The 25,830-nt window shown below is 35.0% G+C and overlaps 1 protein-coding gene across 3 annotated transcripts in view; it reads left to right on the top strand.

Moving 5' to 3' along the window:
• STRN3 (striatin 3) overlaps positions 1-25,830 on the top strand; it is a 56,836-nt gene that overhangs the window by 11,547 nt on the left and 19,459 nt on the right. For 2 of the 3 annotated variants that reach the window (XM_042813401.1, XM_042813400.1), the window contains exons 2-9: positions 5,174-5,277; positions 10,184-10,257; positions 11,558-11,639; positions 11,937-12,116; positions 12,557-12,689; positions 13,823-13,964; positions 17,806-17,916; positions 24,420-24,560. In XM_042813401.1, coding sequence (XP_042669335.1) covers positions 5,174-5,277; positions 10,184-10,257; positions 11,558-11,639; positions 11,937-12,116; positions 12,557-12,689; positions 13,823-13,964; positions 17,806-17,916; positions 24,420-24,560 — 967 coding nt within the window. The remainder of the gene's footprint in view (positions 1-5,173; positions 5,278-10,183; positions 10,258-11,557; positions 11,640-11,936; positions 12,117-12,556; positions 12,690-13,822; positions 13,965-17,805; positions 17,917-24,419; positions 24,561-25,830) is intronic. The other variant, XM_042813402.1, reaches the window with a different exon arrangement.

The following is a 25,830-nucleotide window of genomic DNA, read 5'->3' as shown; positions in this document are numbered from 1 at the left end:
TTTAGCAAGTGTGATATTCAGACTCTTCATGGAGTAGTAATGATTCATGAGTAGTAAGAAATATTATTACTACTTGGATAGTCCAATAGCTAACAGAAATACAAGTGATGGCGTTTGAATTGATGCTTGTATGCAAAGGTGGTTGTTTCTTGGTGAAACTAAATGGATATTGTTGAAGATGAAGTAACTATAAGGTTAAAAATGAAAGTTTTTTTGTTTTTTTTTTTTGAAGGTGAAAATGAGTTTGTTGGTATGCTAGATAATCCAGTGCCTGAAGGCATTTCTGTTAACTGTCCATTGATTGAAGAAAAAATTCTGTGTGTTAACACCTGTCAACTAAAAAATTACTGGGCCTTGGGTCTGCCCAGATTGTTGATGTTCTTGTTGATTTACATTTTAGGTACAAAGCAAAGTGCAGATTGGTTAGTGCAGGAGTTGTGATGCTAAAATAAAGTGCCTGCCAAAATTATCAGGTGTGGGGAGCAGTGCTGGCATGCAGGGGCACAGATGCTGGTCACTGTGGCACCGAGCATTTGAGTTATTCTGTTATGAGTATGTAGATGGTAACAGATTGACTTCACTTCTCCTGAAATTGATTTAAGTATTCAGTCTCAGCGTGTTAGTAGCTGCAACATGAAGAAGAGTAAACTATGGAGAGTTTGTGTGATCTACTTTATATCTGTTCTCTTTCAAACCCTGTGTCTCTCTGTTTCTGTGCTTCTGGGTGCGCATACTGCCTGCTTTCCCATTGCAGCCTTCTCTGGGCTGCCACTCCTTCGAGTGGAATGGATAACTTTTGCCGAGCACTATGTAATGCCAGTGGGGTGAAGTGAGATGCAATATTTTTTCAGGAAGATGACAGGTGTTTTAAAAATTTCTGGGCACAAACTTACTTTAAAGTGCTATGCCATTGAAACATGCACGGTCCTCATATGAACAGTGGAGCCTGTCTCACTGCTCAGCTTTTTAGAGAATCTTACCTGAGACTTCAACTTGCAATTTAAAGCTTGATTCAAATAAATGCTGTGCAATTATTCAGAGTGGTCTAGCTCTTTTTTTGTTCCTTGCCCAAGTCTAGTTAACAGCTTAAGTACTAACTATAGTTAAAACACAAAGATAGGCATCATCAGATTTCTATGGATATACTGAAATTCTTCTTATTGCTTTACATACAGTTTTTTGTTTTTTTTTTTTTTTTTTTTTTTTTTTTTTTTTTTTTTTTTTTGTTTTTTTACAAAATACTCTTTGGGAGAGTTATCAGTGTTTGCAGCTGAAATGAGAATGTGTCATTGTATTGGCAAATCCGTTAGAATCCATTTGCCTGAATTGTATGAAAAAGTGTTATTATTTTGAAAACATAAGATAAATTCTGTAATCAATCTTACGTGCTTTGTCATTTAATTCAGACTCCATGCTGCTTTTTCCTTTGATAGGTCTTACTAGGTTTGAGTTCTTGGTTGATTATTGTGTATCAGAGTTTTCTAATACAGTAAGATTGAAAGCTTATGTATAATTTATTAAATAACCTTTAGTTTGCATATATAATTTTACCTGCCCAGAACACTATAATAACTTTCCTCTTAATAAGTCCAATTGAGGTGAAGATTCTCTTGCAGTCAGGCTTTTCTGTGTGACTGGAGCAATAAAATGCAGGTTAAAGGGTAGCATATGAAATGCAGAGCAACAATTCTTAAAATTTTTAAGACCATTCAAGTTTCTTTAGAAACAAAGCAAAGCAAAATTTAATTTTATTCCCAGAAAATGTTCCTTCAGATTTTTAATGGATCAACTTCATTGTGAAATTCTGATACTTGAATAAGTTAAAGTTGCATGGAAGTTTGCTGCCAAAGTGCTTAAAATGTTGTGTTATGTTTTGATTGAGGAGAGGAAGGGATGTGGAGTATTCTAGGAGTGTGGTGTGATCAGTGATTTTGGCTCCTGGGTGGGGAGGACTTCAGTATTCTTGTTTGAGATCTTGGAGATCAGTGGGTGAAAGACTAATTAATTTTATTTTTAAGGGCTCTTATTTATAGAAGAAAAAAAAAAAAAAAAAGCAGAAACCCTTCAGACTAAATATCTAGTACTTATTTATATGGAATTAGAAGAATGCTAAGGTTACCAGTTCTGGGATACTAGATGTTAGAATTTCATCTCCTTTCATTTCTGCATCCCATAGTTATTTAGTCACAGCTCATTCTTTTTCATGGGCTCCATACCATTCAGGTGGTTGCTCAATAATTCTTTTTATCCTTGTGTTCTGCCTTGCCATGTTTTAGGCTTTATGTCATGCATCCTTGCACAAACACAAAGTATCTGCTGCCCTCTTTCTCAGTGCTCTTTGAATTCACTTTCATAAGAAAACTCAGCAAATTCATGTGATAGTACTCTTGTTTACGGGCAAGGGCCAAGGTGCAGAGGAATCTCAGAGTTAGCAAGTTACTGATTTTTGTAGAAAAATAGCAGGTATCAGAGAGATGGGAAAATAAATATGAAAATGGGCAGTCTAATGAAAGAGGAAGAATCTGCCCTGAAAAAATAAGCTTCTGACTTGGTTTATAATTTGAAGCATAGTCCTATCTGGATGGGAGATGTGGGGGAAGGATAGGAAATCTAGCAACAATACATAACTAAATTCAGCTATTTAGGTTATAATTAGAGGGAAATTATATTTTTGCATACAGAAATATTGTTTTATAGATATTATAATATTACTATAGATTTTGATTTGAATCTGTAAGTCAGGAGGCGAGAGGCTTGTCTTCTGAGTTTCCTGGACTCTGTACTGGTTTGGGACTTATGTGAGCTGGTCCTGTTATTATTTGATGGTCAGTTACTTTGGTATCCTGTTTGTATCCCTTGTGCCAGCCTTAAGTACTCCCATGGCCCGACAGAGTAGGGTCAGGAAACTGATGTAATTCAGAACTGAGTAAAAAATAAATAAAGATTTCCTCATTAGACTTAATGTGTGTCTGCAAAAGCAGTAATGTTACCCTAGAAGAGAAGCAGAAATTGGAGGAGGTGGATTTGTAAACCTAGAGGTTTACAAATTGATTGAAAACAGTGTAGAGAGCTGTCTTGTAGGGGGAGGGAGGGAAGGTGAGTAGTAAACTCTTTTGTGTCTTTTTGTTTCCCAGTTTTGGTGCTAATCAGTCATTAATAGTCATAAATCTTAGTAGCTCCTACTCTCCAGAGAATCCTTTCAAAGGAATGGAATACCTTAGGGTTGAAAACTGTATTATAGAGAACATTTCCTCAGTGTTTGTTTTTGTATGGAACTTAACAACTGTGGGAGACATCTGTTTACTTCATCTTTTGTGTTTAACCTGAGATTTACTGATTCTCCAAAAAATCACTGTTGGGAAATCGTGTTAATTCTTGTGGCTCAGTGTTACACAAAATGTCAACTGATAGTTTTGGCAATCCTCACTGCTCAATTTAGGACTTGAGGAAAGAAGTTAATTAGCCTAGCTTAACAGCAAATCTGTGTAAGTTAATCTTATTTTTTATTTTGTATGGAAGGCCTTGATGTCTAGCAGTATTCTGAAGGTCTTTTGTGCAGATAATTTCAATTAGTTTTTAACCATGTGACAGTTACAGTGGATAGAGGAAAAAGGAAGGTTCCCTATAGCTAGAAGTGTGTCTGCCAGAAGATATCAGCTACTATTGACATAAGTGACAAACTTTAGACAAACTGTCTAAAAAGAAAAAGTGCATTCTTTCCTGGCAACCTTTCTTTTAAACCATTTGGACCTTGTGTAGGGTGATATAAATACAGTTGTTTATTAAGGATTTTTTTCTTGGCTTTTTACGGGTGAATTTAAGTAAGAATTTAACTGTGAACATTTAATTATGTGTGACCATGTATCCAGAATTATTTCCAGAAGAAGGAGATAGTTTGGCTGTGAGCATGTAAGAGGCAGATGGAGCTACAGCGTTTTCTTCTCAGTTATTTGCAGGCAGAGGGTGAAACAAGGCCCAGCATTTGCACCTGGTGACTAAGGTGTGACAAATGGTTGTAAAAGGATGCTATCCAAAGGAGGGAGACTGATAGGTGTGAAGACTATCACTTACAGAAGATCTGAATTAGGAGAAGAATCCCATACTGTTGTGTTAAAGAGCAGAAGAGCTTTAGTGACCATACTTCAGTGATGATTTTTGGAGTATTTATTTCTGGTATTATTTTTATGAGTAGACTCTATGCAGATACGGGAGCTTCCAAACTTTGAAGAGTGGTGCTGAGCATATGTGCATGTAACATACTGGTTTTTATTTTTCCAATTGCTTTTATTACTAATTTTGATTGTTTATTTATTTATTTATTGTAGAAAGGCATTATTTACTGAAAGTTTTGTTGTCTTATCCTCATTTTCATTAGTCAAGCCTGACAGGTTGGGCTTGTGGAACATTCTGGTCATTTGCTGCTAGTGGAATGCAAACTGTGTTTAGTTAGAATTGTCTTCAGAACACTGTTCACTTTGTTTTGGATTAGAATCACTTCTACACTATTTTTTAAAAATTTGGTTATCATAGTTGCAGTTACGTACAGTTGTTGGGTTTGCTCGACTCCCTCCATCCCCTATCAGTGGGAAGATCTTCTGCTTCATATAGGATGGCATTAAAAAAATAATAAACCCTGATATTCTAATTTTTTACTGTCTTCAATTGTCAGTAGGTGAATCTGTGAAATAAATCTGCTTCTTACATAGTTAATTTATTAAGTCTGTATCTGAGGTCTTATGCTAATTCCTTTTTCTTGTTTTGTTCAAAAAATAACATTTAAAACTAAATGGCTTTAAAGTATGTATCTTTTAATATGGCTTCTTCTTCAGAAGAAAATGTATAAAAGAATGTATGCTAACAATGTCATAAGACAAAGACGTGCATTTATTGTGATTCCTGTTTGTACCTTTTCTTACTACATTATACCTGTATTTCAATTTAAAAAAAAAAAAAAAAAAAAGCTGGCAAACAAGAAATACTCTTATGAGCCAAAACCAACATACGGTCTCCTGGGCAGAAATATTTTTGTTATTAATAATTGACTAAAGTGATTCTTACAAAACAGTTTCTCTTTTGTTTTATATTTTTCTTCTGAGCCAGACTTGTAATGCTTCGTTTTGGGAACAGAATAAAATAAAATAATTGTTTTTTCTTTGTGTGTGTGTGTTTTCAGGCTCGGATAGCATTTCTACAAGGGGAAAGAAAGGGTCAAGAAAACTTGAAGAAAGATTTAGTGAGAAGAATAAAAATGTTAGAATATGCATTAAAACAAGAAAGGTATGTATATGTATTTCTTAAACTTTTATTATACATGTAAGACTTAACAGACTAGGAAGAAAGGTGCATTCACTTTTTCACTTTGTGTGAATGGTTTTTACTAGATTATTCTACTATTGCTTTATATGCACTGTTTTTGTGGTGGGTCATCACCACATTGTGCCAACTGTCTGAGTTTTTGGTAACAATTACTGAAAAAAAAATTAATTATTGATAATTAAACAAAAGTGGTGTTTAATAAAGTGGTGTTCTTGTCTCACTTTTTCTGGTGATCTTTTGTGGCTGCTATAATACGAATTTGCTCAGTTTCCAAATTGGTCTCATGTCTTAAAAACGGAAAGTTCAAATTGAATAGATTGTCTTTTCTGGTCTGAAGAATAAGTGCTGTTATTTCATGTGGAGATCACTAGAATTTCTAGTCTCAGTAAGTGTATTTTCTGTAGTATTAACATGATGTTATAAAAAATTTGTCAGATCATAGAATTACTTGGGTTGGAAAGAGTTACTACCATCTGATAGGGACTAGGCCAGGTTGCTCAAAGTCTAATCTAACCTGCCTTGAATGCTTTCAGGGATGGGGCATCTACCTCTTCCTTGGGTAACTTGTTCCAGTCCCTCGCCACCCTCTGAGTAAAGAATTTCTTCCTAACATCTAACTTACATTTCCCCTCTTGTGGTTTAAAGTCATTACTGCTTGTCTCGTCACTATCAGATAGTGTAAAGAGATGATCCCCCTTCTGCTTATGTTAAATATTCATTTCACTCCATGCAGGTCAATGACTTTCAAAACTTCACAGTATCTTATTGGCTGTCAGTTTCAGTTGACCAAAGATAGTGCTTTATTTGTAAAAGCACTAGGCAGACAGACTTGTCATATGCCTGTATTTTCAGTAATGGACTGAATTCTTTAATTTAATTTTAGCTTATTCTCAAAATGAAGCCAAATCCAACTGTGTGAGCTTTTTAAGGGTCTGGCAAAAAAGTAGTCAGCATTTGTTTACTTTGATTTGTGGGGAATGTTCCTTCCAGTGTAAATAAAAACGTGTCCAGGTGAAACCTAACTATTACTGTGACATTTTTGGTTAGTTGTTCAAGACTGAACATGGTTCACATTATAAATTAGTACTGTAAGTAGCTAAGCAGTACAGAAACAACTAATTAGTCAGTTCTCTTACAAAAATCTAATGTAATGAGGATGACTGCATATCTCTGTGTGAAACATCCTGTATAAAGGTGTACTTCAGAACACAGTGTATGTTTATATTGCAGATCATAGCATCACCTCATGTATTTTCTGGTGAGGTAATAGTCTGCAAGGAGCTGCTTCATTCACTTCTGTTCTCAGGGTGGAAAGTAACTCAAGTTTCCTACTGGTGTAAGACTAAGAGTTACACTGTTAGATCATACCAGCTATGTGCAAATGACTCTGAATTACAGTCAGATGAGAACTGTGATGAGCAGGTGGTGTACTTCTCATTTAATAGAACATTGAACAGTTGAAGGAAAGCAGTTTGTTGGTTTTTTTTTTAGCAGTGCTAAACTCATTGTGTGCTGCATGTGGAGACTTGCTGCAAATATACGCTGTAAAGCTGTGGGGATTGCCTATTTACTAAGATAAAGACAGTTAATAAGAGCTATAGTATGAAGGCAGAATGTGCAGCTAATGGTTTTGTTGAAGACTCGTTGATGCTTTCCCTTGAAATTAAACTACCTCTGTAGTTTGACTTCCCATGAAATTCCAGAGTTCATCTAATGAGGAAGAAATTAAAAATCATACGTACAGCAGAAGAAACATACAGTTTATTTTAGTTCTTTTGGCTTCTGGATACAACCCAATGCTACTTAGTTTTCAAAAGGTAATCTTTGCTTAACTCCCCAGCCAAAATTGTCATGAAGATTGCTAAACACAGGAACTGAAACTCTGGCTTTGATTGGTGACTGAGTGGGAGGCAATGAGGAAGCTGTTCGTACTTCTTTTGCTGCTAACACCCAGTAGTTCGAGGGGATCTAATTGTACAAGTATTGTGATTTGATTATGGAGAGCCAGCAGCGACTGATTTCTTAGTGTGTCATCTAAGAATGATATGTTAGCTTTGGTTGTTGCTCTGAACGAAGAGTTCAAGGTGATAGGAGTGAGTTTTTTCTTGCCATTGGTGTTCTACAGGCGACACCAGCAAATGATATCAGCCTGGAGACAAAAAAAAAAAAAAAATTCTGATCTCAATGTTGAAAACAGTTATCAGTATTATACCTGACTTCTTCCCATACCTTTTTCCTTCTGTTGCTGAATTCCTCATGCTGTCAAATAGTTTCATGCAGAAATGTTAAATTATAGGGAGTAAAAAAAAAAAAAAAAAAAAGCTCATTCAGATTATGATGAATATCATGGTTTCTCAGATGAAGAACATAAAGTAGGACATTGGTTTGTAAGATTAAATAAAATGCTGTAGTAGCTGTGGAATAGTTTAGTATTTCTGGTATTTCTCTCCAAGTATGTTAGAAGTGTAATATTTTAAAGAAGAAAATTTTTGTAACTTTAATGTCCTTGAGTGTTTTGGGTCAGCTTATGAATTTTTGTAACACTATGATACCTTAAAAGGGTGTGTATATGAGTTGGGATTTTTTTGTTTGTTGCTAGCAGATATGCCTTTATGGCACTCTGTAGACATAGCCAGACATATTCTGATGCATACTTTGAACCACTCTATTCCAATCTTAATTAATGTAGTGGTAAATTAATAATACTTTCTGAGATGGTAAAACTATGCCTGTATTTTCATCTGTTTTTTGGGTTGAAGCTGCTACCAATTCTTGCAATTGGGTGGTAGAATTCAATAGATAAATAGCAGCAAACAATTAAATCCACTTAGAGGCGTTTTGTGTTCTCTTAATTTCTTCATTCATAGAAACCTAGCTTCAGAAGGGTAGCAAGTCAGTACTCAAAAGATTCCTCTTGCAAAATTCAATTACTATGTGACATGGGACGGGAATTACTGTCACTTTAGTGATTTTTAAAGTATGTAATAATTTAGCCTTCGTTATGTGGAAAATACGGAGGAGTATTTCTTCCTGTAAAAATGAAGTTGAGAATCGAATGTGATGTGAAAGACCAAATAGATCTAATTACATGCAGCAGTATTTTGTGTTATTGGTAGTGGCTTGTTGTTGGTATCTAGATCAAATACTTCATTATACTCTGTAAGGAACAGTCAAAACAGAAATTTGGTTATGCTTTGAAATTGTAGCTACAAAATGGAACTCAAATATCACTTGCAATGGCTGTGAATTGGGAAAAAAAAAAAAAAAAAGTTGGTTTCTTAACTACAGTGCTTTATTAACTTCACTCATTAATTTATTTGACTTAGTTTCTTACTTAGTGTCATTTTCTAATGTTTTTTTTTACCCCAGATCTGTTACAGTACTTGTAGTTTGTATACTTTTATCTGTAATGCCTCTGGCCTTTTACAGGGTGTAACAAAGCTTTGTCTCAGGTTGGAATGAGCACCTGCTGTATACAGTCTTACTAGTAGATGGGTGAAATACATTCAAATAACTTAAAAACTTGTGTTTGTATTTAATTGTCAGCCAGATTATTCAGCTACAGTGTAATTGGTACAAAATGCAGAGTTTTCTTGTTACAAAGGGAAAATAGTGCCATCTACTGACAGTTTGTTAATGAGACTGCATCTAACTGCCTGCAATTTTGGCGGAAACTTTTTTAATTTAGAAGTTATCTATACCATCACTTATGTCAGGCAGCATTTGGGATGATATTTTGTCTTGAATTTTAAAAAACTTCCAGCAGTGGATTGGCTATTCGAAAGGGGAATTCATATATATATCCTTGTTTTTGTCCAGCTTGTTTCATTATGTACCTTTTCCCGAGAAGTTCTAATATCTTCTTATTTGGGGACAGTCTTTAAAATTGGTGGAAACTGGATGTGATTCAGTCAAATATTTGATTTGTAAGTGTGAAGTTTGCTGTGTTTTAGAGACTTCTTTAAAATGTGACTGACAACTTTCTTTTGTCGTTCGTTCTCTACTGTGGAACATCTAGAGTTCTTTTTACTGAAATTTTGAGAATTTATTTTCAGGGGATTTATGCAGGGGGGGGAAAGCAGTTGTTAGTGGTGTAGGATAAAGTTAGGGAATTCAAGGGTATAGGTGTAGATAGTGCATATGATTTTCCTGGATATAAAGGGAGCTTTGAAGATGCTTGGTAAGCATCCTTAGTTGAGAAGATGATTGGGATGGTTCTTGTGTGCCTTTGTGGAAAAGTTTCACAAATGATTTTTAAAAATTGATGTAAAAGGAGAAGATAGGCATTGAGAGACTGGGAGATAAGAAGCAGGAGGGCACTCTTGCATATGTGGATTGAGGAGAGATTGGAAGCTAAGTCTTAAGTCAGTGGGGAAGATAAAATCAGTAAAATTACATGTGATGGGGGCAGGTAGCATTACAGCGTAGCTCTTTAAGGGAGAAAATCTCTAACGTGCAAAGGCAGAGTGGGAGTTGAAGGTGACAAATAGGTAGGGATCTCAAATAGGATATTCATTCATCATAGTATGATTGTTTAGGCTGTGACAGTAGTGCAGCTGAAGAAATCATCCATGATAAATAATTGAACCTAGCTGATGTGTTTTAAAAAAAAAGAAAATTCTTGGAGAGCAGAGCAAATACTCAGTTGTCACCTTTGCATTGTTTGATAATTATAATTGTAAGAAGGCTTTCTCAAAATTCTTGAAGAACTAGAATTAATTGCATGATACTGTAATTATTGTAATTGTATTGCATTTGGAATAAGGGGTGTTCTGTTAATATGGTTGTTTTAAACGGGAGTAGGAAAATATTTGAGCTGATAAAAGCATCCTGTGCTAATCTGTTAAATCTTTGCATATTTTTTCAGGGCAAAGTATCATAAATTGAAGTATGGCACAGAATTGAACCAAGGTGACTTGAAAATGCCAACTTTTGAATCAGGTAACTTTTATGATAGTACCTGTTCTAGAACAGTTTCTTTGTACTGTTCTAGATTTGCTCAGTTTATTGCAACTTTCTCTTTTTTCCCTCTTGATTACGTTACAGAGGAAAAAAAAACTAGAAAAAATGTGATATTGGGTAAATATTTTTGATCTCTAAATCATAACAAATTGACCTTTTTATTTTGAAACAACTCTGAACATAATGAAAGTTTGAAGTAGTTGCACAATTCCTTATTAAGTTGCTGCTGCTCTTACTGCTTTTAAAATCACTGTTCATTTAAAATCGCTGTTCAACATTTCATGTCAGTTTGACATCCATCTAGAAGGAAAGTTTAAGTGTACAAAAGCATCAGAAATACTGTTGTTTGGTGCTGCTACAAGGTGCTAGTTTTTGAAGAATGAGCGAGGGAAAAAAGCTACTGAATTGGCTTGGAAAAAAATACTGAGTTTTATTTTATCTTAAATGAAGGAAAAATGTCCTAAGAGTTTAAAAAAAAAAAAAAAAAAAAAAAAAAAAAAAAAAGTATCCTTATTGCCTCCAAAGTGCATCGAATTTTGCAGTGTAGATGCGAAGCTTATCATGATGGTTCCCTTTTCACAATATTGCAGATAAAAGAAGGAGTTTTTGGAAACATAACTGTTTAATAAGCAGAAATAAATGTGGCTTCTACTGTAATGTAGGTCTTTGGAAAGTTGCAGTGTTGGCCTGTATTTTTGCAGTGTGCCTTAAAATTGTGGTTCACAGATCACTCTTGTTTTGTTTATTTCTATTTCAGAATTGCCACATTTTGGGTACTTTTACCCTCAGCTGAAGCTACAGATCATGATTCATGTTTTTCAGGGATTTCTAATATATGTTTAAAAGCAATGGAAGTTAGATGGTTTAATCCTTAAGCTCTAAACTTGTGTTTTATAGTCTCTGCTTTAGTAAAGATGCAGTGGGCTCAAGATTTTAGTTGTTGACAGTAAACACATGGAATCTGTGTGAAACTTGACGTCTTTGTTTTCTCCAAATAAATACTTTTTCCAGCTGCTATTCTTGAGGTGGAGAACTGATTTTGTTCTGTTAAACTATTTGCTTCATGCTCCAACAGATAACTGAAGCACAAGGGGGAAAAAAGCCCTCTTAAATTAAAAGGAACTACTGCAGTAGGCTGCAAGTAATTTAAAGATTGTTTTTTGTAAATATTTGCTTTTCGTGTCATTGGTGCATTGTGAAAAGTTGATTTTAAAAATCAAACAAAGCCACAAAAAAAACCTTCCAAAAACCAATAATTGCTGATAATGCTATCTTTCAGAAGAAACCAAAGATACGGAGGTTCCTGCAGTACCTCAGAATAGCCAACTGACCTGGAAGCAAGGCAGGCAGTTACTAAGACAGTAAGTAACACTGTTGGAATGTTGGTTTATTCACGCTTTTTCCTGAGGTCTCAGGATCCGTTTGTTTGCATACATCTTGGTTCAAAGTAATTGAGATGAGCACACAGTGGGCCACGATGCAGGAGTTTGTAGTCTCGATCTTTAAACAGTGTACATGGAGCTTTTCCATGTGAGATGGTTAGAGATGAAACTTATCTTCTGTAATATATACTATAGTAGCATTAATTTGTAAGAGTCAATACAGATTTCTTTTGTTTTTCCATCAAATGTGCTTTCTTCTTTCTTAATACATACTAGGTATCTTCAGGAAGTAGGTTATACAGATACGATACTGGATGTACGCTCCCAGCGGGTAAGGTCTTTGCTTGGGCTCTCCAATTCAGAACCAAATGGTTCAGTAGAGACAAAGAATTTAGAACAGATCCTCAATGGGGGCGAATCTCCTTCATCAAAACAAAAGGGACAGGAAATCAAAAGGTAAGTGAAGAGGTGAGAAATGTATGAAGTTTAAGTTTATGTAGTCATTTTAATGTACTGGTCAGTTCACATAGAACTTCAGACTCTTGAGTCTCTGAACACTGTGAGCATAGCAGACTACAAATGATTATGAACTTCAGTGAAATTGATTATAAGTCTTGCATAGAAAACATTGGGTTATATGACGTAAATTCAGCTTCAGTGCCACTTTAGAATTGTTATTTTAAGGAAAGTTACTGCTGAGTGATGTAACATGAAGAATTAGACAGCTGTAGAAACATCGTACAGTCATTTCTTGTTTTTTTTTTTTTTTTTTTTTTTTTGCTAGTTTTAAAATTGCTGAACTGTTAAGTCAGGCAGCTACTGTGTTTAATGTTAATTAATCTTCCAAAAATCTCATGAGTAAAACTCTCTCCCTGTTAATGTTTTTATTTTTGTAGGAACTCTGGTGATGTTCTTGAAACATTTAACTTCTTAGAAAATGCAGATGATAGCGATGAAGAAGAAGAGAGCGACATGATAGAGGATATTGCAGAAGGAAAAGAGAAACATCGGATAAATAAGAAACACAAAGTAAAAGAAATTTAAGATATTGTTTTGCATGCGCAAACTCTATCTTAAAAGGGAAATATCTTTTCCTTTTTCCCTAGATAGTCAAAATCATGTCATTTCTTTTATTCCACACTAGAAAATTCTGTCACTGTGATTTCTTTACGCAAAGCGGTTGATTTAGGACAGTCATACTGACAATTTTCCATACTATTCTGTAGAATGGAAGTGCCTATGGCTGCTTTTCTACTGTTCATAAGTAGCTCAACTGTCATTCAACATTAGCTCAGCTTAATGAAAGTTTGAATGTCCCAGCTTGACTTGTTAGGAAGGGTTTTACACTGTACCTTTAGTTATTAACTTGTACATCTAGTAAGTAGTCGATTGAAATGTTTTTTGAATCTTTGTTCTAGGGCAGTAGAAAGTCTTATATAATAAGTAAATCTTTTAGCATTTGTTGAGAGGTTACACTTGTTTGATTCTTGACAAAATTTTTATAAGAAAAAAATAAATAATTGAAGCTTCGTTTACTTCAGTTTTAAAAAGCCTTTCTGTGAAAGTATAAGAATATTGAGGAACTCATGTAGAAACCCAGCCCCACATTGAATTTTTATTCACTTGCAGAATGAAAGAGAACTTCTTGGTGATTTCTTGGCAGGGAATTGTTTCTGTTGCCTTTAGGTGAAGATGTGATACAACTACTAAAAAGATTAGTTTCAGAAACACTTGTGAATATTTTCCGAACTTATGTTTAGTACAGAAATATAAATGGAAAACAAAAAAGGAAAAAATAATTATAGACCAGCAGAAAACAGTTTCTAAAGCTTCTCTGTAAAGTTGTTGATGTTGCAAGAAAAAAAGTAAAATTTTCCAGTTAATGCCTATTAAATCAGAACTGAAAATTAGGCTATATGGGTTTGGTTTTGTTGCTAAACCTCATATGTCAATATTCTTTTCCTTTCTAATGATTAGTTGACTGTGCTGCTCTCTTTTCATTTTTACTTGTTGTAAGCAGCTATAGTTCTGTGTGGATCTGAACATGCTTCATGTTAAGAACAAAGTCATCGATGAGCATAATCGCTATCGTTTATAATGAAACATTTGAGTAGATAAAGGTTGGTGGTTAAAATGCAGGAATGTTCTTTATTTGATTGCAGATTGGTAATGAAGGTTTAGCCGCTGACCTTACAGATGATCCCGATACTGAAGAAGCCTTGAAAGAATTTGATTTTTTAGTGACAGCTGAAGATGGTGAGGGAGCTGGAGAAGCCCGAAGTTCTGGAGATGGAACAGAGTGGGGTGAGATGCTAACAAAACAATTTAGAAATAGAAAAATACTTGTTCATTACTCTACAGTATCTTCACAGGTTGTGTGGAGTGGATGTGCGGATGGTTGTGATGCTGGTGATTAGCTATTAATGTCTAGAATCCTGAAACTTCCATATTTATATTTTAGTGGAAAGAAATATAATTATACTTCCAAATGTTTTACTTTTGATTAAAGAGAAATCCAATGAAAGGAATGTACTGCTTGAATAGGACCAGGATTCTGACTGTTTTTGTATTTGAATTAAATAGGCTTTTGAATTTTGATTTTTGTTCTGTTTTTCTGATAGGGAACTTTAGACTTGTGTTCAGCTGAAATTAATTTCTTTGGTTCGCTTGTAAAAATTAATTTTGAAGGTACCAAGGATTAGGAAGTGTTTGTTTGGAATTAGTATCAGAAAGTTGATCACTTTTTTTTTTTTTTTTTTTTTTTTTTTTTTTAATAAATTTCCAAGCTCTGTTTTGTTTCTGATTGGAAGATGAAGGCAGACAACTTGTAACCTTTAGTTTTAGTAGTATTTATTGGTTGTCTTTATATAGCCAAGCAGGCAGATCTCTCAGTATGAGAATTCTCTTAGGCCCTGATGCCGAGGTTCTGATTTTGAATTTGCACTTTCCTTTCAAATATCAAGTGCAGAGAATTCTGGTTTCTGAATCAGTCTTACCAGTATGGTATATAGAAAGACATACATACTGCTGCTTTTCTTTCATAATGTAAATAGTTGCTCAGCTCTATTTTCTTTTCAGTGTTGTTGGTTTTTTTTTCCTGCTCCAGTGTTCCCTGTCCTAGCATCCCTACCATTCCTTGTTTTAGTGAGGATTCAGGCTCTCTGACAAAAATGCGAAGAACCAGTGTATTTAAGTATATTTCTTTATAGATATTTTAATATAAGAGAATCAAGCGTCAAATATTTTTGCTTTCAATAGTTAATCATTGAAGTAGTATCAGTAGGTCTAACTCCAGATACATTAAAACTTTTAATTACTAAATTTGATGGTTACACTTGTGCTATTAGAAATTTCTGCAAATCAGCCTGCCACTGACTGTGGACATCTTCCATTCTGCCTATAATACAGTTCTAATGAACGCGTTCCTCCTATTTATAAATACCTCATTTAATGTGCTTTGAGTCTTAAATTACTTTGAGATATTTTGATATAAAGTCTGTCATGTGATATTTTGCTAGAACAGTTTATCTTCAAAATAGTGAAAGATGAGCAAATTCAAGCCATTTTAAACAAGGAATGCCATTTTTCATTGAAAAATGAATGTAATTTTCAAATTAGAATTTTATGCTTTGTAGTAAAACAGTATCAAGAGAAGGATGCTTATGTAAGTCTGTTTGCTTAGGTAAAAGGGGATAAAGCAAATGTTACCTGTTACATAGTATATGCTACACGTTACAAGTGTTACACATCAAGTAGTCTACTTATTTTTCTTGTGATTTTCGTGTCTAACATGTTAATCACTGAATTTTTCCTCTGTGTGAAACAAATTCTTTTTATGTAACAATGTGAGTCATTCTGTGCACAGAATTCCATACAGGAGAGGGGCTGGAATTGAAGTTCTCTTGAGTCATTTTTAAAAAAATGAAATTGAAGAGGGGAAAAAAAAGCCTCTACTGAGTGATATTGGCTGTTAGGCACTCTCGATCCTCTGCATGGTCCTGGTGCCAATTTAGTGTGGATTATGACCACTATGAGTGACTTGAATAAGCTTACTACTACAGGAGACTTCTGGAAGTCTTTAAATTATGTGACTTTGTTCCAAGAAGGATAAGTAAGTGTAGGCATAGTGAGGAAAATACTGTTAGGTTTTCCAGTAATCTTTGAAATTCATTTCGGAGCCTCCCTTTCATCTGAGGTAAAATTTGAATTAGTTTTTTATTTCTGTCTACACTTCAGTAGCCAATACCACTGTTCCTGGATATTTGTTTGCAGGCTTTTTTATCCTGTTTTCTGAATTAGCCCACTTCCTTCCAACTCATTGCCTCTTGAAATTTCGGTGTATCCCGCAGACTGGATACGTTACTCCTATTTTGTTGTCACTGAATTATGTGCTCCTGATTTCATATATCGCAACTCTTAAAACATCCCAGAATTACATGCAAGAATGTTTTGGTTTCTTGTTGTTTTTTTTGTTTTGTTTTGTTTTTTGTTTTTGTTTTTTCCAACGGCATTACATTTTTTTTTACATGTGTTCTGTTTTTTAGTTGATTTTTGTCAAACCCTAATTTGTACTGTTGCAGCCTACTTGTTTATTTTCGTTCTATTAATGTTTTTTGGGCTGTTATTTGTTGTTCTTCACTGAATTTCCTTTTTGTATGTGTGTTGGGGGGGGGGGGAGGGGGGTTATTTACTTGTTTATCAATTTCCTTCCTAATTTCTTTGCACGACCCTTCTGTCATCTTTTTGTGTCTCTTGTGTTTCCTGAACAAATGGTAATTTTCTATCACTGTTTTGACCCTGTGTTCATAAAGGTTGAGATCTTTCTGTTTGTGGTTTGGTAGCTGTGTCAGTAGTTTGGTGTAAGATGTAATTCTTCAGTTTCCTTTTCCATGGGTCCTTACAGACAGTTCTTGAAATTTCCCCATTATGTTTTATTTCCTGCCTTCCCCACCATTACTGTTTCTGTATCTCATCTCTTTATCAATCTTCTTTTTCATTTTCCTATCTGAATGATGATCTTTTTACAGATTGGTCTATATCCTAGGGTATATTCCCATTCTTTGTTCCGTTTTATCATGAAACATTTGTGTGTAGACTGACTCCTACTGGTTATACTGTTCTGCTACATAAATGCTTTTATTTCTTTCTCTGCTGTATATGGCTCCTCTTGTGCACTTCTATGAATCAAGTGGCTATAATATCAAAAGTTGCTGTCTTATGGAGACACTGATATTGTAGGTATAGTTATAAGTTGGGAACTGAATAACTTATTTTTATTATTTTATGTTTGAAAACCTTGTGTGCATAAACCAAGTTTGGTTGATGTTTAGTTGTTTCTCACACAAGGTTCTTCTGCAAATGTTACCTTTACCTTGTCTTGGAAACTAGTTTATCCATTTCCTACTGTAGCCTTTCCAGAAAGGTTTGAGACAGTTGAGAAATTTTGAGACTCCTCATGAACACTAAATAATTTTTCCAATGTTTGTCAGATGGAAAAAGTTGTCTTCTGAAATGGCTGTGGAATGTGGCATTTTTGCTTTTTCCAGTGTAACTCCTGAAATGCAGTGGGATGTCAACTTAATTCACTTACGTGAATTACTTTTATCAGTCTTCATTTAAAATGATTTGTTTCTCTGGTTATGCATAGGACCAAGACTTCTTTCTTGTGCATGTAGAATGAGTGTGAGAGAATGCATGGTGGTCTTCATGAATAAACTGGCACTGACTTACTCAGTTTGCATTTTCATGAGTAATACAGCATGAAAACTTTTATTTGCTTGTTTAACACTGGCTGAATAATTTCTTAACACTGTCTTTCTAAAGATGCAGTAATCTTTCTGAACACCAATGAATTTTTCTGTATTTTGAAGTATGCAACATGAAAAGTTACTTATGAAACTTAATTTGTTTGCTCTTTAGAAACAAATTAATACACAATTTTCAAATGTGTAACTGATATTAAGCAGTGTCTTGGAAAACTATGAAACAAGATTTTGTATTTTGTAAACTTTAAACTGAGACTGCACCTTTTAAAGATTTATTAAGAACTTGTATTGATGCTCTTATACAGCTATTATAGTAAATAGCCAACAGCTTGCATTGCCAATTGCTGATTTTTTTTCTTTTAATAATATGCTGCATGTAGACAAAGATGACCTGTCCCCAACTGCTGAGGTTTGGGATGTAGACCAGGGACTAATAAGTAAACTGAAGGAACAGTACAAGAAGGAACGAAAGGGGAAGAAAGGGGTAAAGAGTAAGTGCAGATTCTGAATCTTGTAATACAACGCTTTTTTGCCTATCTGTATAGAAGACTTTTTTTTCCTCATGAGTTCTATTTGTTTTTGTTTTTCATTAAACGTTTCTGTAATGGGGGCAACCAACTTTAACTTTCTACCTGCTGAATGTGAGTATATCAAAGCCTTTATCTACAGCCAGTCTTATCTCGATGAGATGTGTTGAAAGTGAAATAGGTGCAGAGAAGTAACTTGCTTTTTAATGGGAGCGCAAAAATAATGAACAATTGGCATTTAGGAGTTATTTCTACTCCAGAAGGTTTTCTGAAAGAAGATGTAAGCTTTCTCCAGTTCTTAAATTAAAATATTATGGTACTGTTTTGACTGTTGTTGTTTTAGTGTTTGTTTTGTTGTTTGGGTGTTCTGGGATGTGTTTTTGATTTTTTTTTGTTTTTGTTTTTGTTTTTTTTTTTGGGTTTTTTTTTTGTTGTTGTTCTTTTTGGCTGTTTGGTTTTTCATTCTTGCATCATGAGCTTGAATCAAGCTGTAATTGCTATTCATGGGTTGCAATTTTTTTCTTTTGGCAAACTAAGGCAATGTGAGAGTGGAGGAAAAGAAGGCCTGTTATGTGATTATGAACTTTTTTGCAGCTTTGTTTATTTTTTGTTGTGCCTCTTGTTTTTCTGTGCAGTTTCTAGGTTTTGGCTAATGCCTTACTCTAGAACAGTTTTCAGACCTGTTGCCCTTATATGAACCATGCAAGTTAAACTGAATTTTCAACACTATGTACCTGTTCAAAATACCTTTGTGATTTATATCATCAGCTATGCAAGTTTTTTAGTGGACATGATGTTATTAAATTAGTCTCTGGAGAAGCTCTTTTGCAGGTGTTTTTCTTTTTGATTTTTTATTTGTCTGCTAAAGTTTCTAGCTATATTTAGTAAAAGTAAAAAATATTTAGGATTTGGAAAATTGTGTGAATATGCACTAAGTCAGATGATAATTAGGATATAGCACTTGATTAAAGGATTCTGTAATCATTAAGGTTTGAAATTATTTTGCTAGTTATAATGAACTAATATTCATTTGCACATTGTTTTTCTGCAGTTTTGCATGACTCTTAGGCACATATGCATTCATGCACATAGACAAATATTTTCAGCCAGAGTACAAAGATTCTTGCCCAGATTTTGGATTAATTTTTGGAATTTATGGTAGTAATCTGGATGTCAGTAAGCATCACTTAATATGTAAGTAAGCATTTGATGCTTTCAAATTCATGGTTTCTAGTTAAAAATTGACACCTAAATTGCTGAACTAATTGAGTAGCCTAAGTGCACACAGCGAAAGTATGCAGTTATGGTGGGACAGGTTTGTTTAAATTATTTTTATTCTGTCTCTAGACTTCTTTTGTCAGCTTTTTTAACGTTGAGAAAGTAGAAGATCCTCTTTATTTCTCCTTCAAATGCCAGATCTTTCACAACCTTGATGTTGCATATTCATCTTATTTTGCTCTTCAACATTTTAAATCCATTGTCATATTTGTGTCAGAATTTTCTGAGATCTGTGTGGCACTATATATGATCGTTATGTTCAAATAAACATTTTGATTATCACCTCTTGCTGTGTTTTTGGGGGCACAGTAATAGGGCAGACATTCTAATGGATTCTTTTATTGGACATGTATCCAATAACTGTACCGCAATCTGCAGTCAGTCTGTTCAACTCATGTCAGGATCTTCACGGCCCTGACATAGATGTGGTAACTGTCATTCCAGTCTTAGGGGTTAATAACAAAACAGAAGTTCATTTTATTCATTTTGACACTTCTTGTTGTTTCTTCTTATTATCTTTTGAGTGGAACATCTAAACTTAGGTAATCTGCTCATCACAGATACATCTTGATAAGGCTTTTCTTTTTCCTTTATTATTTTTAAATCTGTCAGGATAGTCAAAATACTATGTTAAAATATTATGTTGAATTCTTTCTTAAGGGAATTTAAAATGAAACAAAAAATACCCAATGCTTTAATTGCCTTTATAGTATCAACAGTAGTAAAATAACCGGCTATTGAGGTTATGTGTGGTGGAGTAGGGTTTGCTTTGTTTCTGTCTGTAACGTTTCTATGGACAGGTATACACTCCTTTGGGTAAGAAACTGGCTAGTGGGTCATGCCCAACGAGTAGTGGTGAATGGCGTGAAGTCCAGCTGGCGACCCGTTTCAAGTGGTGTCCCCCAGGGGTCGGTACTGGAGCCCCTCTTGTTTAATATCTTTATTGATGACCTAGATGAAGGGATTGAGTGCACCCTCAGTAAGTTTGCAGATGACCCCAAGTTGAGAGGTGGTGTGGATCTGCCTGAGGGTAGAGAGGCCCTTCAGAGGGATCTAGATAAGCTGGATCACTGGGCTGAGGTGAATGGGATGAGGTTCAACAAGGTCAAGTGCTGGGTCCTGCGCTTTGTCCGCAATGCAGCATTATAGGCTTGGGGATGAGTGGCTGGATGAGTGTGAAGAGGAAAGGGACATGGAGGTGTTGGTTGATGCTCAGCTGAACATGAGCTGACAGTGTGCCCAGGTGGCCAAGAGGGCCAACGGCATCCTGGCCTGCATTAGAAATAGTGTGGCCAGCAGGAGCAGGGAGGTGATCATCCCTCTGTACTCAGCACTGGTGAGGACGCACCTCGAGTACTGTGTTCAGTTTTGGGCCCCTCAGTACAAGAAAGACATTGAGGCCCCTGGAGCATGTCCAGAGAAGGGCAACGAAACTGGTGAGGGGTCTGGAGCACAAGTCTTATGAGGAACGGCTGAGGGAGCTGGGATTGTTCAGTCTGGAGAAGAAGAGGCTCAGGGGGGATCTCATTGCACTCTGCAACTTCCTGAAGGGAGGTTGTGGTGAAGAGGGATTTGGCCTCTTGTCCCAGACAACGAGCAGGACACGGGGAAATGGCCGCAAGTTGTATCAGAGGAGATTTAGATTAGACATAAGGAAGAACTTTTTCTCTCAGAGAGTGGTCAGGCACTGGAATGGCTGCCCAGGGAGGTGGTGGAGTCGCCGTCCCTGGCAGTGTTCAAGAGGCATCTGGAAGAGGAGCTGCGAGATATGGTTTAGTGCTTGTGGTGGCAATGGTGATGTGGAGACGGTTGGACTAGATCTTATAGGTCATTTCCAACCTTGTGATTCTATGATTCTATGATGTCTTCTCTTTCCAAGCTCAATGCTCCTCTGCAAACCTGCACACATGCATTAATTGGCCTATGTATCTGTTCACAGAACAGGAAGGCTTTTACACAGGCTTTACTGATTGTTACACTACTGCCTTGTTTTATAAGTTGTGTTTTTTTGTTTGTTTGTTTGTTTTTTGTTTTTGTTTTTCTTTTTAGAATTTTAAGAAGGAAATGAGATTCTAGGTGTTCTTTTCTTCATAACAGGTCTGTGTTTACTGATTGTGTTCTCTCATTCTGAGGAAGACTGCAACGCAGCCAGATGATGCCTTGAAACATAGCTGCTTATGCAGAGTCAGCACAATCTAATCCTTAAAAATCTTTGTAACATTTAGAGTACTTCAACAATGATATGAAGGCACAATAATTAGAAAGCAGATATCTGTATATTGCTTATGTCTGGAAGACCATCACAGAATAATGACATTTTTTAGCATGAATTACAGGAAAGTTGTTGGAAATAGCACCTGCTTCTTTGTAAACTTGTTTCTTCCTCTCTTATGATGGATTGAGGGCTGTTCTGAGCTGATGCCTGCAGGACAAGTAAGTAAACTTGCTGAAAAGCACTGCAAGACAAGACTGATTGTCCTGTTATTAATGATATGCAAAATGACTGGCTAGTTCAAGGTAACAATGGGTAGCAGAGTGAGCTGGATTACTGTCAGTTTCCTTTGAGTATGCTCTGAGACAGACTTCTTATTCCCACGTTTGAGGTGAAAGCATTTACAAAAGGTGCTTTCTGTTTGGATGAGGGTAAAATTTGTATCAGTGTCAAGAAGACTAATGAGTCTTCTGGAGAATAAAGAGTGGTTTCAAGTAGACATCAGGGTACCAGTCATGACTTTTATCACGTAATATAGTGATTGCTTCTTAATATTTTCAAGAATATTATCTTTTGCTGATCACTTCAGATAGGTGACTGGCTGACAACCATTTGGAAAAGATACAAAAACAGGTTTGTGGTCTGTGCAGTTAAGACCCGATCATTTAACTACTTTTTTTTTTTTTTTTTTTTTTAATGAAATTTCATTGGCTGACTGCAGTTAACTGTTTCAAATGAGATATTATCCATATTAGTCTAGCAGCTATCTAAAAACTACTAAAAAGTGTTATTGGAAAGGAGACATTCCTCATACTAGTGAGGAACAACATCCTTCACCTCTTCGGAGTGTCTTTTTAGACGTTTCCACTTCAAGCCAAATGCAGTTCATTTCAGTCTGCAGATCTCTACAGAAAGTGATTAGGTGACATGATGGAATAGGTCATCCAGTAGAACATAGTGGTTACTCAGTGTAACTGCAGTTTGTAGTTAAAACTAGTTGGAAGTTCATTTCAGTTGCCTGATAAAGGACGTTATTTTTACATTTGTGTTTATAACATGTTATAAGTGTTTATAACACATACTTTGTTTCCTTCTAATCTGCTGATAGCTGCTTCCTATGCTTTCCTATCTAACTGGAATGAAGTCTTTCTGTTCATGCTTTTAAAGGAATGTTGTGTGTTCCCATTAGTAATTGTGTTTGAAAGAAACGTTTATCTGCTTTCACTGTCTCCTTCAAAACTCAAGTAGGTCTCTGTATTAATCCCTGCTTTTTATCCATCTGTGTCTTAAAGTAATAATAATATTGCTTTACTTCTGGGTTTATTGGAAAACGATTCTACATAAAGATTAGAACTGTAACCAGGAAAGAAAATTTTAAGTATTTCACACTTCTTCAGCTGAGATCATAGGTTTCTGGACTCATCAGTACATGAGTTCAGTGAGACTTAGCCATTCAAGAAACATGTTACATATGGAAAACTTTAGGAAGCCAGTTTTATTCTCGAACAACTAACGGGTAGGAGATTTAATATGTACGATAGAAATACTGTGGTTTCCATGAAAGATTGAAACAAAAAAAAGTATAGGGATTCTAACTTGCATTTGTTGAAATGAACATGTTTTGCAATTATTAATGTGAATAATGATCCCTCTCTGCATTACATCAAGAAAATAACTGATGGATGCTAATTTTTGGTCACGTTGATTTTAACTATTTTTTGTCAAAGACAGATCTTAAAATTGATATAACATGATTTCAACAAATGTGTTTTAGAATTTAACTACTTAAACAGTTCTGATTTTGAGAAGTGATCTGTAAATCTAGTGTTTACCTCTTACAACTTCATAAAATGAAGGCCTTGTTTTGGTTTGTATCTTTTAAAAAGTGACATGTCAACTCAGAGTGTAATAAAATGCTGCCTAGTGCATACTTCACCAAAATGTGTACGTTTGAAAATTACTTACACTGTACTATATCCATTTAGAAGTAGTAAAACTTCATAGTGGATTTTAAAGAGAAATACATAGCGTAAGTATATTTGTTTGTTTAAAATATAATTGTCAACGCTACCTGTGAGGACTTCCTTTTAATTAAAACTAGTGAAGTGTCATTGTGGATAATTTTCTTTAGAAGGAGTCTATTGCTGTAATTTCACTTCATCTTTTTTTTTCTTTTTTTTTTTAATGGAAGCTGGAAGTTGAAAGCAGAAGTAAATTTAATTAAAATACTTGTAATTAGAACCTACTATTTTTGTTAGCTAGTATCCGTACTATGAAATTAATGCACATAATTTAGTATATTTTAATTCTACTTTTAGTTACTACTGCTATATAATTTAGTATTCTTTACTTCCAGGAGCAGGCTTATCTAATAAATATAATGTGCATTTACTATTTCATACACTGGTGATCTTGTATTTTATACAATATAAATATTTTATACAATTCAAATACCATTCAAAATCAGGGAAAGTTAATTGTTTGTTGCACCCCCCACCCCCACAATTACGATTTATTTATACTTATTCCCCTCATTTGTGAGCTTATCTTTTATTTGCAATCTTTCTCTATGTTTAATTGTTTAGTATAGTTAGTTCTGTATTAGCAAGTGTTTAATTCATATGTATTTTTATAATTGTGTTCTTTTGATGTTTGGCTTCTCACAGGGCTGTATGATGATTTTTTTCTCTCCTACAGGAAATTATAAAATAGATCAACAGATGCAAAACATTTGTTTTTGATCTGGCGAATTCAGACTGTTTGCATGTAGTTTTAGATTTAATGCATTAACTCCTTGATTTCCGAAAGATCAATTGTATTTATATACAAAGACAAAAGCAAAGCATTGTATTTATTTTAAGGAGGTCCCATTAGTAATTATTCTTGTTTACTTAGTTTAATGGATTTTTAGACTTCTGTCAAGTCAAGTCAAGCGGTAGCAATCAAATGAATTTTTGCTGCTGACGTTAATTTACAGGAGTCAACAGGACAAAACTTCAAGACATGATAGCAGATCTGGGCGATGATGAGATACCCCACATCCCTTCAGGAATCATTAATCAATCTAGGTCACCCTCTTCTAGAATGACTGATCATGAAGGTGCAAGAGCAGAGGAAGGTACAAAAAATTCAGCTACTTATTGTATTTCAGGAGATTTCTTGTAGAAGGCACACGCTGTCATTTACTGTCAGCTCTATAAAGCTTAATGCAGTTGCAGGTTGTGGACCTTTATTTCCTAAGTACTTTTAAACAACTTCATGTACAGCGGTGTGTTCTGAAACTATTCAGTATTAAATCACTGTTTGCAGACCCCATGTAGCAAAATGTTGTATGAATAGGGTGTTACTGATTGAGGGTTAAAAGGTGAGTATTAGTATTTGACAACAGTTTGTGTTTCTGAGTGAAATTTGTAAGTGAATATTTAACTTAAGAGACTAAATTGTCTCTTTTTCCTTAAGTTTAATGTTGATTTATTGTTTTTAAATTCTCTTGTCCTATTTTATGTATAGTCTTAAGCATTTCTCTGCAAAGTATTAGGTCCAGTTTCAGAATTATCTTACGCAATGGGGGTTAGTGGCATAACATCACCTACGTAGCCCAAAGTTTTGCTATTCAGCTTGTTGCCATCTACAGTTTTAAGGTTTGACTTTTAAAGGAGCGTTTTTCAAGATCATACAATACTGTGATATAAATTGTCTATTTTAAATAGAATAAAATAAAATCAAAGTGCTCGACTAAATCCGCATTTGGCTCTTCTAGGATGATCTCTGAACCATAAGCCCTGGCATGGTATTAGCTATCCCAGAAGTCAAAACAATTTGCATTATTACTGATGCTGCTTATTGGTTCTTTTGTTTTTCCTTAATCCTTACTGTTGTCTGTCCTCCTCCTCCCTGAAATTTCTGTCTTGTTCTAAGCAGAGAAGTGTAAAGTTTGTGGGGAAGTGCTTGTGCTTCTATCCTGAACTATTACTTCACCTTGTTTTCTAGCCTTCTATTTTACTGCCTTTTTTTTTTTTTTTTTTTTTCCTCAATTTAAAGATCCACAAGTATCAAATTAACTTGTAGAATGCAATTGAAAATAGTAACGGTGAAGTTTCTGTTGCAGAAGTCAGTGCGCGTGTACCTTGTACTATCAGCTGTAAATGTCGTGTGATGGTATAGAGGTGTCTCGCATCTCTCCAGTAACTGTGTAACTGCTGCAGTGTTTTGTGCTAGGTATTTTAAATGGAATGTTATCTCATGTCTGTTTTAAAGGCATTGTATCTCAAGTAATACAGTACAAAGCAACCCTTCTGAAGAACTAGATTGTAGATTTGAATTTGATAAGGGCTGACTTGTGTGGTTCCTGTAGAACAGACGTTATGCTACACTTCAAATAAAGATTG

Source organism: Centrocercus urophasianus, unplaced genomic scaffold (assembly GCF_019232065.1).
Source record: "Centrocercus urophasianus isolate 14NV4802_14NV808 unplaced genomic scaffold, USGS_Curo_1.0 seq_14, whole genome shotgun sequence".
NCBI classification, from domain to species: domain Eukaryota; kingdom Metazoa; phylum Chordata; class Aves; order Galliformes; family Phasianidae; genus Centrocercus; species Centrocercus urophasianus.
This window is presented reverse-complemented; position numbering and strand designations above follow the sequence as displayed.